The 15,940-nt window shown below is 43.0% G+C and overlaps 1 protein-coding gene across 1 annotated transcript; it reads right to left on the minus strand.

The window, feature by feature from the left end:
- Window positions 1-505: 505 nt before the first annotated feature.
- Window positions 506-14,006, minus strand: LOC306756114 (uncharacterized protein; the record flags this gene model as incomplete). Its single annotated transcript, XM_079240776.1, has 9 exons — window positions 506-2,967; window positions 3,145-3,309; window positions 3,497-3,737; window positions 3,833-3,979; window positions 6,171-6,389; window positions 7,202-7,363; window positions 7,511-7,724; window positions 8,030-8,236; window positions 13,309-14,006. The coding sequence occupies 9 exons, from the start codon at window positions 14,004-14,006 to the stop codon at window positions 506-508; spliced, it is 4,515 nt and encodes a 1,504-aa protein (XP_079096902.1).
- Between the last annotated feature and the right edge of the window lie 1,934 nt (window positions 14,007-15,940).

Consider the following 15,940-nt stretch of genomic DNA (forward strand, 5'->3'; position numbering starts at 1 on the left):
ATTGTCTTTTCACATTTATAATCATTGTCTCTTCATTATTAATCAGTTACTTCCTGTCATGCTCAAATAAAATACATCACCTGTATTGCTGTTTTTAATCAACTTTAACACCCCTGCCATTACTTCCATCCAGCTTTTCTGTTTACAAACTGTATAGTGCAGCATATTTCCGCTTCAGCTTCCCTGCTTGCTCCGACAATCACTAACACAGATATGTATGTGTACATTTGGATGTTTATTAGACTCTGCTGTAGCAAATACCACACACTCAATTGACCCATTAAGTCTCCCTTCTTGATCAATGTCCTGCCTGAGAGTCACATGAATGCCTGATGTTCTTACACAATCACATCCTAGAGTAAATGCAAATAAGATGTATTTGTCCACAATAAACCGTCAGCTGCATGGTGCCAACTCTGACATAAATCTGCATATCCAGGCTCTGTTAATTGGCACCAGCTGCATCACAAATTCTTTCCTGAAATGTGTTTTTGTCTTTTTTTTCTTACATGTTAGCAGGCAGTTTGTGCCTCAGTCCCTCTGAGTCTTTTCTGGTGAGTGACAGCTGGGGGTCCTTGTTCCCACCTTTAGGGGATGTGGAGTTGGCAGGGGTGGCTGCATGTGCTGTCTGATTGGGTGTAGTGGCAGGTGCCTGAGAGATCTGGACAGGGACGGAGGGTGTGTTGAGTTTCTGGGAGCTTGTGGGGGCAGTTGTTGAGGTTTGTTTTGGGGAGGGAACAGCAGAAGACTGAACAGTAGGAGAAGGGGTGGTAGTGACTGAGGAGGAGACAGGAACAGATGAAGGGCTTGTGGAGCCCTGGTTTGAGCATAGAGTAGTTGAGGATGAGGATGCTGATGGGTTTTGTTTTATTTGGCTCAAGCCTGATGTGGGACTTTGAGTAAAGACAACAGAGGTTTGCTTCACAGGATGAACAGAGAAAGTTACTTTAGTTGGAGAGCTGGTGCTAACAGGTGTTGGAGTAGGGACAGAGGTCTGAACTGCGGCAAGAGGTGTGACTTGTTTTGGGACCTGGCTTGAGATGGGGCCTCTGGCTGAAGTGTAGACAGAAGATTGGAGACAAGGTGTTTGACTCTGGGATTTACTTGGGGAGACTCCAGATGTGGTCAGGACAGATGTAGGAATAATTGTCTGGGTGGCAGTTACAGTTGTGATGGTTTGAGTCGGAGTTTGGGAAGGTGTAGAAGGTCGGGTTCGACTTGTCTGAGTGGGAGTTGGAAGAGGTGAAGGGGTTGGGGTCAATGCAGAACTGGAGCCAGACAACAAAGAAGCAGATGAAAGTGTGATGGATGCCTTGGATCTGGGGCTCTGGGGATGGGGTGGGGAAGAGGTAAGGAAAGAGGATGGGGGAGAAGAGGATGTAAGTGATGACTTGGGACAATGAGGCTGAGGTAAAGGAATTGGGGTAGAAACAGAGGATGGGGGTGGTGTGGAGGATGGAGAGGGAGAGGAGGAGCGCGGAGGAGGTGTAAGAATTGGTTTGGGACGAGGAGTTGATAGTGGGCTTGCTCCTGCTGAAGGTGGGGTGGAACAGGGAGGTGGGGAGGAGGAGCGAGATGGCGTTGTTGGAATTGGCTTTGGGCGAGGTGTCTGGGTGAACATAGCCGTAGGAGAGGAAGGAGTTGGGGCTGGTGATGGGGTGGCAGAGGAGAGTGGGGTCTGCTTTGGAGGAGAGGAAGTCGTCATGGAAGCCGTTGGGGGCACATGTGCAGATGTGGGTACAGAGGCAACATGAACTGTAGATTGTGTGTATTGGGCTGTGTGTGCAGAGACAGCCTGTGTTATTGTGGGCTGAATGGGAATGGTGGCTTGTGCATGAGCAGTAAATGGTATACCTGTCACCAGCTGTAATGGAGGATTGGAGGTGAGCATTCCTGCACTGCCTCCCCTAGCTAACTGCCCTGCCAGGAAAGGAGCTGCCAGCAAATTACCACCAGATGCCTTCCGATGGAGTGGAGGATGAGGCTGCACACCAGCCCAGGAACGGTGGGGCAGTGTAGGTTGTGAGGCTGACAGCAGTCTGGCCTCCTGGGTGAGTCTGCCTAATGCTGGCAGACCCTGACAGCTGTTACCGCCATGACGTAACAAAGCCTCTTTTGCACCCTGTGGGCCAGTGTTGCCATCAGATGGGCAACTGGAAGAAGCGGCTGGGTTGGTTGTTGGTACTTTGTGGAGTGATGAAGCTGGCCCTCCCCCCGTTGGGGTTCCAGGTGCTCCAGGAATCACTGAGGGATGGTCAGCTTGAAAGCGTGGAGTGTAATGGAGAGTTCTTCCTTGTATGGAAGTTGGGACAGTTGAAGCTGGAGTGGATGGTGTTTTAGCAATTGGAGGTGATGTCACACCACCTGGGGGGCCAATGGTAGAGGGGGAGACAGGAAATCCTCCTCTTGGTGACAAACCACTCATTCCTCCCATTGCCATCATCCCAATGAGTGAGCTCACAGAGGGGCGGAGAGGCTGTAGAATAGGAGCACGAGGAGGAGAAAGAGGAAAGGAAGAGGATGGAGATGGGGAGATCAGAGGGGAAGGCAGGAAGAAAGCCCCACTGAGAGCGTGCTGCTGCTGCAGCTGCTGGAGTTGCTGTTGTTGCTGCTGCTGCTGATGCATGAGGGCAATGGCTACATTACTGGTGGCAGCTGCAGTCTGCAGGGGAGCGTGGACCAGTGGTGCCCAGATGACAGGGCGTGGCCTTGGGGACACTGTGCCACTCCCACCTATCACTCCACTTCTTCCTGCAGCAGCAGCTGCGATGGCATCCTGCATGGCTGGCATACTATCATGTTTAACAATCTGCTGCACCAACATACTGTCACAGGAGCCCAGACTGCCCGCTGTAAGTCCACCTCCAGCACCTGGACCCCCTCCACCCCGGCCTCCTCCACGACCCATACTGCCCCCCAGAGAACCCCCCTGGGAAGATTTCCGTAGGAGCATCGAATTCTTTCTGCCTGTAAAGGAGAAAAATCACACATCATATGACCACAAAAAAAACAAAAAAACAACAACAATACTTTCTCAAGTTTAGGTGTGATTACAACTTTCAAAGATGATTAGAAATTAATGAAGCTGAAAATCAGCACAAATAAGATGGGAGGACAAACAAAGCAATAAGAAACTTGTGTTACCAATACGGTCCAAACGGTCAACAGCAACAGTTTCAAAGGCACGCCGCATCATTGGATGTTCCTCCAGAACCTCATTAAAACTGTCCACACTGAGAGAGTACAAACGGCAATATGTGTCTGCACGGACGCTGGCTGTCCTCCGTCCACGTGTCAACAAACAGATTTCTGATAACATGAGGAGAGATGATGGCAGTAGCAGAAAAGAAAAAAAAAGAATCGATATGTCAAATTATCACCACATTTTACCCTTATAAAAAACAGCTATGAAGAACTGCTTCCACTGTTTACTTCAGAGATGGGAAAATTAATGTCCAATAACTTTTAACCCCCTCAAACAATTAGATGTCCTCACCCCCAAAGTAAGATCCATCACTCAGCTTGGTTTCCTTGTTGCCACGGGTCAGCACACTAACTCTTCCATGCTGGATAAAATACATTTTGCGTCCAACGGTGCCCTCACGAATGATGAAGTCAGCTGGCTGAAAGACCTCAAAGCGGAGCTTAGTCAGCACAGCAGTGACAAAGTTGGGGTCGGCATTGGCGAAGAGCGGCATGTTAGCCACTAGGCTCCGACAGTTAAAGCTGACTATCTCCTAAATGAGAAGGTACAAAAGGAAAATCGAGAAGGAAATGGAACAAAGCGATTTACCAGAGGCAGGAGAACAGTGGGTGTTTGGGAATATATTACCTCTTTCAGAGGCTCACTAAGTTCTCCCAGGATGTTCTCCTCATCAAACATCTTTCCTTGGAAGCGATGTTCATAATACTCATGGATCTTCTGCCGCATATCTGCAGGAAGCTTATGGAAGGACATATACTGTTCCACCTGCTTGTACTGCAATAACAAAAACACAACAGCAACACAGTTACTTTCAGAAGAAACAACATCTACTACAGTTCCTTTGAGTCACACTTTGAAAATTTACTTTTGTAATTAGTTTATTGAATAATCTGTTTAGTTCACTGATTCCCAACTCTTCACCTCTAAGAACAGCAATTTCTCTTTGAGACACTTTAATATATTTTGTGATTATAGCTTATATTGCTCTTTAATCTGTTTTTACTTACTCCCATTTATCAGAGAAAGTCAATAGTTTACACGGAGAAACAGATATTATTAGTAGGGCTGTGAAGATATGCTTTTGTCCCGATTCGATTTGATTCCGATTTTTTGGGTGCCGATTCGATTTAAAGTGTGATTCTCACAATTCTTTGATATTGCTAATTTTTGTAGATTAAAAGCAAATAATAATGTATAAAACTTTTTTTTTGCCCGTCATTTTTCTTGATTTCAATTAGGAAAAACAACACAGTAGTCAGACCATCATTCTGCTGCTATAATACCCAAGATGACAAGTAAAAAGGTCAATAAAAATAATAAAAATGACCAAAATTTTGTAATGGTTTGTATTTATTTATTTGAAAAAAAAAAAAATCAATTTTTAAACAAAAAATCGATTTTAAAATTGTGAAACAAAAAAATCCAGATTTTCGATTTGATTTTCCCACCCCTAATTATTAGACACGAAATTATCATCTACACTGTGGGGTGTGTTGTTAAAATGCAATTTTCACATCCATAACTGTGCCTCTCTTAATTGAATGTAAGCAGAAATGTGCGCACACATACACACCATGAATGCTATTTTCAAAACAATACTGAGGAGGCATTTAAAGGCACTAGACAATTCCACAAAAATCTGTACACTGAATTATTATACACGTTATCAAGAATATATTGTTATTAGGAGTGATTTTGATTCAACTCTGCAGTGAACAACAAATTTAAAGATTTTTTTCCTCAACATTTCTTTCCTAAAGGTTTTTGCTGCACCTGTAGGTGGCAATGTAAAAAGTGCTTTTGCAGTTATCTGATAAACATCTTGGTTTAGAGTCTAACTTTATTCATCATCTAACCGCTAAATCCATCGGTATGTTTTCTCAGTTGAACTTCGGTTTCAGAAATGTCAGATTTTTATCTCCATTTCTCAAAAAACCTCATTCCAACACCTTGTCAAAACCCCGCTAGGTCAAAGTTCCTATGAAGAAAGAGGAGAAACCATTACAGAAGGCTAAACCCCTGCATGGCATGTATCACTGACAGACTGAAAAGGTAGACGATATCGATAAAGTCTTATCAGTTTATAGAAAAGGTATTTTCTTAAGAAGACGGCACAAAGACAGACAAGAGTAGGAGAGACCAGGGTCTACTGCACCATTCAGGACCCCTGTTGCGAGCTATGCAAAGAAGTCCAACAAACATTACAGTACATAGCAGCAGGGTCAAGTTGCAGGTAGGCATAGCATATACGAAGCACCAGAGCGAGGTGGCTAGAATAGTTTAGTGGAACGTTGATATTGAATTTGAGTTGGAAAAACCAAATTCCAAATAAAAAATGCTTTCAAAGATAGTGAAAAAGGACAAGAACTACATCTGCATAATATATTGGGAGAGATCCTATTTCAAAATTTACTTTTCACATATTGGAAATAAAAAAGCAATTCTTTAATAAAAGTTTATTCATAAATCAAGGCTATTTTCAGAGAGATACAAAAAAAAAAAAAAAAAAAAGTTTAAAAAAGTAGGCTTTTCAGGTGGAATTTATAATATGATTAGGAGTGGATCAGATATGTTTTTTTTTATCCTAATGATAATCTAAGCAGATTTCACCTCCAGGCTGGGAAAACTGCAGTAATAATTTCACAGAATGTGAATGCACAATGTTCAGATTGTTAAAAAGATATTTAGATAAATAAAAAGAAAACCAAAGATTAATTTGTTTTAGCCTATGTAATCTGTCAACAATACAACTCTCCCGATGCCTAGCTTTAAAGGTTTTGAGCGATTGTATTCAAGTTCTTTGAACTTAGTCAAATTGTAAAAGTTGACAGGTTAATAAATGAAAAACAACTTAAATAAGCTTAAATAATGGTTAGTGGCAGAACCAGATGGATCATGTCTTTGTGAGTGTAAATAAACAGTGAGAGATGCATATAGCAACAGATAGATGAGAGTCCTGTTTCACCTTCTCCTGATACTGACGACGTGAGGAGTCCAGTGACTGTATGAGAGCGGTGGCGTGGCCGATGAACATGGCGTAGCAGGTGGCACCTACGATCATACTAAGCATGGTGAGCCAAACATCAGTCATTCCCTCTGGAGCCTGGGCACCATACCCAATACACAACATGTGGCTCATGGCTTTGAACAGCGCATAGGAGTACTGCACGCCCCATGTGTCGTTCTGTGAGTGGGACACAGACAGAAACATGTTCAAAGTGGTAATTACTAAGGCACGTGGTTATTCAATGGGTCTTAATTTAGTCGGGTTACAGGAGATTTCTCCCCTCAGAGCTGAGACATAACACCTCAGGAAAGACAGCTGAGATAAAAACAAATAGCAGCAGAGCAATTTAAAAGTCAAAGCTTACTCTGATTTTTTTAAAAAGCAAAAAAAAGCTGCAGAGCTCACAACTCAGGCAATGAAAATGTACTAAATATACCAAGATCTACATCACCAGCCCCCTATTGTTTAACATCTGAGGCCAATTATCCCAAGATACTAATGGTGCAGTGGATAAGGGGGCTTCCTCTGGGGAAAATCCCAGCATCAGTCTGCTTAGCAACAATCACTCATAGCAACCAGTGAGACATGAGTCAGCTGTTAATGCAAGTGTACCTCTGCATCCATGGAATAAGCTTTCCACTGTTTGCATGCACTCAAATCTCCACCTGATCTCTGTTGAGGTTTTTAATTAAAGCATCCTTTTTATCTTTATAATGACGCCAGTCAGTCTTTTTCCAGACATGTTGCTGCATGAGCCAATTAACTCAGATAAGGAATAAAAATGTCATATCTGATAAACATCCACACTTTACACACAGCCAAAACCAGTGCCTTCATCTGAAATAAATATTCTGCACACTGCTCAAACAGGCCCAGACGGTGCTTTCTGTGGTTCATTCAACTCAGTCTGAATGTCCTGTATTGTTCAGCTAACAATGAAGTATTCTACATTAATACTCTTAGAATAAGATTCTTGAATTAAAACTTACCACCATCAGGTTCTTTGAAACCCAGCAATCATGAGGGAAGTCCTGCAACATGGGGACCAGAAACTGGAGACAGCCATCCCAGTGGCACAGAAGCAGCATCATACCTATCAGGTTAACAATCCTTACCATGGCACTGGCAAGGTCATAGGTCATATGGAAGATCTGAGAGGAAGTATTGCAAAGAAGAGTGAAGAGGAAGGTCTAATAAAAGTGCCAGTGTAACCTTATTTGTTAAAAACATTTGTCTATGTCCGGATATGTAATTTTCGATGAGTCATGCCTCAAACAGTCTTTGTTTGTGCCTCTCACCTCCTCCCATTGGTGGATGTATCGAATGAGCCTGGACAGGCGGAGCAGCCGAAGCAAGCTTAGGATTTTGGTAAAACGGACTATGCGCAGCGCCCTTGCAGTCCTGTAGACCTCCGAGTCCAGACTGTCCACCATCAGGAAGATGTAATCCACTGGGATAGATGACACAAAGTCCACAAGGAACCAACTCTTCAGGTAGTTCTGGCGAATCGCCCTGAGTTGAGGAAGATGAGAGAATAGTGACATGCTTCATTTGGCAGCGTAGCTTTGTGGAAGGGAGTCCAACATTTGCCTGGCATGAGACATCCCTCATCAATATTCATCAGCTACACATCAGAGTGTGAACAAACCTGCATTACGTCACTTTTCTGCATCTCACATGGTTTGAACAGACATCCAACAGATGGCCAGAAGAGCAAATTTAAATTTATGGCAACAGGTTTGCTGTGTTAATATTTTAGACCGCACAGAAACGTAGTACTACGGCATAACAACACACACATAAATGCTCCTACTGACCTGGGATCAAGCAATATCTCTGTGCTGTCTTCCTTGACAATGCCAGTTCGGAAGTTGAGAACCAAGTCAACCATAAAGAGAGTGTCAGAGACCACATTGAAGATGATCCATGAAGCGGTGTTCTCGTCTCGAAAAAACGTGATGCCCACTGGCAGGATGATTAAGTTGCCCATCATCAACAGCAACATCAACAGGTCCCAGTAAAATCTAGAAAAATAATGATGGAAAGTTACTCACCCTTTGTGCTTTTTAAAATATAAACAAACTAAGAGTCAAAAATATGTTCTTTAGATTTGTTTGATTTGAATTTTCTTATGTTATTATCATGTGTTTTTCTTTATTTTTTACTATTTTTCTAGAGTTTCAGAAAATACATTGTGATCATCCTGGCAGGTCAAGCATTAAGCACTACATTTGCATCTTCCAGTAGACTTCCAGGAATGAATTAGTCTCTCCAGGTAATCTTATTAATTGTAATTTTCAATCTCATGTCAGTTGCCGCATGGTGACATTAGCAGGGCTTGTTATTGGGCCGTAGCACCCGTTCTGAAAGAGTGGGGAAGATGACCTGTCATCTTGGTTTCTCTTTGCTGTAATATCTTTGGTGCATCTCATAGACTTGTAGCTGTAGTAGCAAAACTTTAGTCATTAAAAGTTGGAAATGGCATCTGCTCCAGTATCAAATTCTGCACTGCAGCCTGAAAATGTGTGCTTTTAGCTTTTCTGTGCTGAATGAATCCTGAAGAAGTCTTTTGCCATTCAGAATGAAGTTCAATAAAGCTTAAGAGCAAAAATCAGAGCAAGAGCTCTAAAGGATTAAACAGCTAGAGAGATGGAAAAGAAAAGACTGGATTCTATAATCCACCTGAAGAGTGCTATGATTACTTTCATTGTTCGAAACCTACAATTTTTGTTAAACAGGTAGCAACATCGTAAGGATTTAAATGCTCCACATAAACTTCATGTGAGTGTATTTTTCTTGACATGTGTGTCATTGTTATTTTCCCTCAAGATAACCTTCATGCTAACTGTTAAAGCTGGAATATGAGCAGGGAAGTCACGTAGTGGTGGAAATGAATAGATCCACCAGGACTCTTTCATCCTTGGAAAATCCACTGTCATCACAAAACACATCAAAATGCATAATTTCACATAAAACTTAAACAAAGCTTAACTAAACTGGTAAAAAGGTCAAGCAGCGTGTAGCAGAGGGAGGCAAGTCATTAGTAACCTTGGGAATGTCATCAGTTTGTATTTCATGCTGGAAGACATCACTCTGTGAGGCAGCACATTCCCAGCAAAAAGCTGGAAATCGCTCATATCATTTTGATGCTGAAAGTGATAAAAGTATTACGGAGGCGCTGATCCAATCATCTCAAAAGGATTAGTGTTATTTGTTTTTCTCTCTTTTAATCTCCTAATCCATCACTATTACTTGCTTGTCCTCCTCTCTCCTATCTATACATTAACTATATCTTTTTCTCTATGAAACTACACCCAAGTCATATCGTCGATAGCAATGAGCACTAATTTAGTAACACAATCGCATGGTGTGATGCTACCACCAGACTGATGAAGATTAAGCGTGCATGAGTCATCACTCTGCCATGCACACTCTCTGCTCTCAGACTTTGTCACTTATGCTGACGGATGCACCACTTCATAAGCACTGGCATTAAATACAGGGATTATTTACTGCGACACCCAAACAAACAGCAGTTGCTGTAACAGAGATTTATTCCTGACCTCTAGAACAGCCTTGCTGATTCTTATCATAGGGAACAAATCAGTAAATCGCCACATACATCACTTATTTATGTTTGCCAGTTCTTTTAATGTCTGTCGAAAATAACATTGAATTACATATGTTGGGTTTCAGAGTATTGCTCTTTGCTCGGGCAGAGTCTTGAGAATTTTTCCCCCTCGATATAGATTTTCAGCTAATTAGTTTATTGTGTGAATTCATAGAGAAAATTAATGGCAAATTAATGGATAATAATGAAAATTATCAATTGTTTCAGACCCCCTCCAGACCAGTAAAAACAAGGCAGGATTTGAATGAAAAAAATATTTCAACTATAGCTCAAAACTGTTTTTACAGCGTAGATGACTTGCTTCCATTTTCACTCGAGAGGTTTACTCCCATAACCCCCAAAGCTGTTTAGTTTTAACTAACAGTTTAAAGCTTAGACACATTTTCATTTTGTGCAAGACAAAGAAAAAAATCCTAATAAATCTTGCTGTGGTTCCACCCCCATCAGTTATAATAGTAAAATGCATCAGTCGAGGAGGGGTGTAACAAGCCTTAGAGTACAAAATCCCATCTAAGGACTAAGATTTGTAATCCAGGATGTTTTAAAAAGCCTATCTATCTTGATCTGCTGAGAAAAGACGGCGCCTTCAGCTTGCTCTCCATGTGAGTGGCAGTGCTGCTGAGACCATGACCAAATTCTAAAGTCCAAAGCAGACAATGTCAGCGCAAGGGCTGACACTAGCAGAGACCATCTCCATCTAAGATAGCAAGACCATCTCCTCTGGCCTGGTGATTTCTTGGAGCAAGCAAATCCAGTGATGCCACAGTGATTTGGAACCAAACATGGTGAAACTTGAAATCCTCCAAGCAGATTCTGTCAACACTTCACTGTTCCTTGCTACACCCACCAGGCCAGTTAAAAGAAGAGGTAAAAGTATTTTGATCTGGTGGGATGTAAAGTATTTGTATTGTAGGTTATCCTACGGAAGTGAAACTTTCTTCAGGGTGTTCATAAATAGAGACAGGAGAACCAAGGGTTTGCTTACGGGGTTTCCTGCTCATGGATGCCTCATTAACTTTACAAAATGTTTGTCATTTATTTTAAGCCATTTAACTTTTAACAACACACGTTGTATCCTTCAGTTCTGGCACTTTTATGTAAGTGTTTACTGTCTTTTCACTCCCACAGCAAATTATAAAAGGTTTCAGAAATGACTAATTCTGTAGCAAAGAGTTGTTTTGAGAGGTCTAGAGAATTTACAAAGGTTTAAGTGAAAATCTAATCTCACCGGTTTCTGAAATATTTGGATTTGCTGAATAACATAATACATGACTGTGCTTTGATCAGCTTCTCTGAACCTTGATGTTTTCTCTGATATTGGCAGCTGATTCTAGCAGGGAATGAGAGAAATAAAACCAAAAATGTCAGATCAAAAATGAAGAAAAAGAAAAAAAAATCAGTCATTTTTTTAGGAACAGTACCTAAAAAAAAAAACCACATTTCTGTTTTCTCAACTTAAACGTGGATTGTGGATGTGATGCACACAGACAGGTAGATGCGTGTGCGCTCCTGCATGTCGTGTGCACACACGCATAAGAATTGCAAATGCAATCAAAGCTGCTCTCTGTGGCCTCATCAGTATTCCACTTTGAATATGAACAGGTGCTGGAGGATAACTGACCTGCATCTACCTGCTCAGCTGTTGTCAAACTACTAATTTTACTGTAATTGAGGCCAAGTGTCTCCTTAGTGGTCTGTGATAGGCTCCCTGTTTGCAGTTGGCCAGATGTCAGTTCCTTGTGAGTTTACGCTCATCATCCTGCCAGACAAGCAGACAAATGAGCACAACAGCAACTGGCTACTGGATGTTGCTATATGCGTAAACACTGCGTATAAATGTCTTGTTATTTCCCCTCTTCTGCTTCTTGTTTTGTATTCCAATGCGTGCAGCAGCAACATGTCGTTTTGTAATGAGGTGCAGAAAGTGGAAGCTTATCAGCAGACTCAGTAAAGACTCAAAACACACACTCACAGAAACATGCATATTTCTACACATACACTAATACGTCCTTGTCCTCAAGGTTGATGTCAGGAAAATACACATTAAGGGGCTTTTGAGCTCATCTGTCTTCTCACATAAAGCCATCTTCAAGTGTTGCTCCACACTACAGGTGCTTAAATAAAAAGTTAGAGGAGTAAATTATGCATCAAAAATACTTAACTTGCATAATTTAGAGCACCTATCATTTAGGGAAAAGAATCAGTTGTCATCCTGAAACAGCATCATCAGGATTATTAACATCTCTACGTGTCTTCCATAAAGATCAATACATGCAGGAAGATCGGAGATTTAAAGGGTTCATAAATCCATACACACCCATTCATCTGTCCTTCCCTCCTTTCCTGACTGACCTCATTAATCATTTCACCTGTAAGCAGTCCCTCAAGCAGCACTTGAGAGTAATCCTCGCATTGACAGACAATATAAAATGACAGTCTATGAGTGCCTGTGTGTGGCTGATGAGATATAAGTGGGCCAGGAGCCTTGGGGATCAAGTCATCCATTGTTGCTGCAGTCTGTCTGGAGATTATGAATGCTGTCACTCCCTTTGCTGTCCACCTGCACATGTTGAGAGTGTGCAGAACGTATGGTCTCTTGATGATCAAGTGGTCTTGTCTGTTATTACGTAACTTATCAGTGACTGATAAGAAGTGGATGTTTATGAAATTCTTTCAGACTTGCATCCATACAAATAAAATGTGAGGTCAGAGTTCTAAATATAAGTCTCTCTCTAACATGTAACCAAAAATGACGATCTGTAATAGTATAGTTTTACCCATTAGGAACTATGTTCTTGGGTGTGTGTTCTCAGGAGAAATAGGAATCCATGTGCGGCGTTACCAGCAGGGAGTGCTGGGTCCATCCTCTGCTCGCATGAAATCATACATAACATTTAGCTTAATTGACGTGGATGGCATTTTAATCCTCTGGGCTAAATTTGGCCTCCTAATTTGCATCACCTCGCCTCTTTTTCCTTTTAATCATGAAACTGAATTTTCAGGAAAATAAAAAGCTGTAAGTGTCCACATTTGAACTTTTATTGCCATCCTCCCACATTTGATTGTGTCTTTGTTCCTTGTCACTTTTCCACTATTTCAATTACCTCCTCATCTTCTGCCTCTATTTTCTAAAAAAAAAACAAAAAAAAACTTTAATATTCATTCATCAGCTCTTGTTTGCACCAGACACTCTCATCCCACCTTTGCATCACTTCCTTTACACTACTTAGCTCTAAGTAAAAGGCCTGTATATTTAGCATAATCTGTTTTCCTTCTTTCTCCTATCTCTTTTTAAGCATCTATCATTATCTTTCAAGTGCCCTATTTAAAATGAACAGTTTCCAGGTGTTTGAACCATTTTCCTGCCACAAAGTACTACCAGTCTTTCAAGCTACAAGTGGCACTCACTCATTTCACAAACCAACATATGAGTAACAGGTTGCATGCTGTGCAGAGGGTGCATACCTGAAGTCACTGTAAGGGTGTATGATCCAGGCTCCTGCTGACTTCAGTCTTTCCTGTTCCAGAGCCACAGCTTTGTGAGACCCGAACATGCGCAGACTGAACTTGTTGACCCCGGGCTGAAGCATGGCTCCAAACTGTCTCTGGATGAAAGTGCTCTGATTTGAGTTGCTGTAGTCCTCCCCGTCCAGCCCCATGCCAAACCCACCCAAACCAGAAGGACCCACCATCTCAGGAGTCCCCGCTCCAATGGTGTTGCAAGCCGTGGTGGTGGTTGTTTCTGCGCCTGTGGCGACCACCATCACTCCAGTCCCGGTGGAGGAGGAGGTGGAGGCCAGGGTGGCGCGGGCAAAGCCAACAGAGCGCGGAGGAGGGTGGGCTGTGGCAGAGGAGGAAGACGGCGGCGGGAGCGGCAGGGGCACTGGGGTGGTCGGGGTACCAGCCCCACGAAAGGGAAGTCCATCTCTGGTGGATGAACTCATGATGGAGGGGCGGCGGCCGCGACCACCCGAGGAGGTGCTGTCTGCCCCGAAGGAGCTCTTCTCTCCTTCTAGTGAGGCCTGGGACAGCCTGTAGCCCGGGGAGGGCAAGCTGCCCTTACTGCGCCGCTTCGACTCCCCTCCATTACGTCTGGGCAGGCTGTCACCTCCAGAACCCCCCGCGTTTCCAGGGGTACCCACTCCTCCTACCACCCCATCCATCCCAACTCAGGGAAGGATGGGAATATAACCTGTAAGCTGATTCCCGCCCTGTCAGGAATGCAGCTATTTAAAATGGTTTAAATTGTACATAGGTCAGAATGTCACTGTCAGTGTTACTAGCAGTAAGAAGAAGAGGAGGAAAAGTATCCTGTCTCCATTCATTCTCCTGTGGCTGACAGCTCACACCTCTGCCGCCTCTCCGGCAGTGTGGCCATCCTTACCTTAGTGCCCTTGGAAATGGCCCCATGCAGACATAGAACCATCCACCCTGACGCCAGCAGCCTCACTTTTCCCCTCTTCTTAAAGAGTCTCGACTGTCCTTACAGATGTTTTTGCATCATTCCTCCTTCCTCGTCCTTGAAACGTTGCGCTCCGCCGGAGGCCCTCCCTCTCCTCTCCACAGCCGCCCTCAACGCTCCGACGCCGGTCATACTGGCACCAGTTTCCCGGTCTGTTGTAGATAACAGCGCTCGACGCTTATTGGCCGTCGCTGTCCTGCTGTTATGTCCAGACTCCTCACCCAATTTTTTTTTTTTTTTTTTTTTTTTTTTTTTTAACATATAATAAGATATGTTTGGGGTGGTATGTTGGTAGAATATAGAATCATCATCCGAGGATGAATGACAAGGACGTTTGATCCTGTATCAGAATGGGAGCGTTGTCAATGGACATCAGGAAACGCACATTATGGGCACACACGGCGCTCACACTCCGAGGCGCACTGATTCGTTCTGACAGAGGATCCAGAAACGCGCACACAGAAAACGGACCGTCAGGGACAAACGCAGCGGCAGAGAGAACTCAAATTTACCTCAAATTTAGCCCATGCTGTCACGGAGTCCACGCCACGCTTTCGTTTTTCAGTATCCGAGAGGAAAATCTGCGTTTATGATGATGGAAGACGCGCCGAAATACTGTCTTCTCCCCCCTGACTGAAGCGCTCAGACAGACACAGGCTGGAACATCGCTGTTTCACTCAACTAATGCCAGAATCAGCTGTTCATGCAACGTTTTAAACATTTTGTTCTCTCAGCCGCCGCTGTCATTCCCACTTCTGTCGACTTTCAATGACATTGTGTCCAGATTTCAGCCAGTGTCCTTTCCCCCTTTGCGACAGGGAGGGAAGATGAAAGCCTCTACGTGTAGAATTGAGGAAGAAAGAAAACAAAAGCTGCTCCAAGGCAAATCGATGCGCTCAAACGGATGTTAAAAGTCTCATCATGCAGAAAGGAATAAAACAACTTGTTGAGCATTTAAGATCCTTCACGGTCTGTTCAGAGTGGAGGAAGTTGGCGCTGAATCCACTTCTCTTCCAACTCCCCTCAGAGGTCGAGCAGGCTCACACCGCATGCAAATGAAATATTAAATAAATAAATGTGCATATAAAGGTCTGGATCTAATCGGGCTGTTGCCATGGCACCGCATCATCATCATCCGTCCCCCAAGGCCGCAAGCCCGGGCGGCACAACACGCACGCATCTCACAGGTACGGTCGCGCGTCATTCTTTCTCACCAATGTGGAGTGAAGGAGCGCGTGATGCAGTGAGCGATGATGAAACTTCATTTACATTTGGGGAAAAGGGAGGAGAGCCTTGTCAATAAAGATGAGGAGAAAAAGAAAACGATAAAGAGCAATAATGAAATACAGTTCCCAAATAAATAGCGCTTAACTGTAAAATACTGCAAATACTGATACATTACATAAGCTTTCATTTCTGTAATAGTTAATATTCACTTTAGATTCAAATAGTACAAACAGATTGGTATTTAGCAGTGGTATTAAAATGAGGAAGAATAAAAAGAAACCCTCCAGCAGAAAGGCAAGGATATCACATGGGGGGATCATCATATGACATGAGTAAGTCCCACACAGGAGCACATTTAATTACGTTCTGCAAACAATATGCAGAGATGGCATCTGGGTCATCTCACTG

Source organism: Telmatherina bonti, assembly GCF_933228915.1.
Source record: "Telmatherina bonti genome assembly, chromosome: 5".
NCBI lineage: Eukaryota > Metazoa > Chordata > Actinopteri > Atheriniformes > Telmatherinidae > Telmatherina > Telmatherina bonti.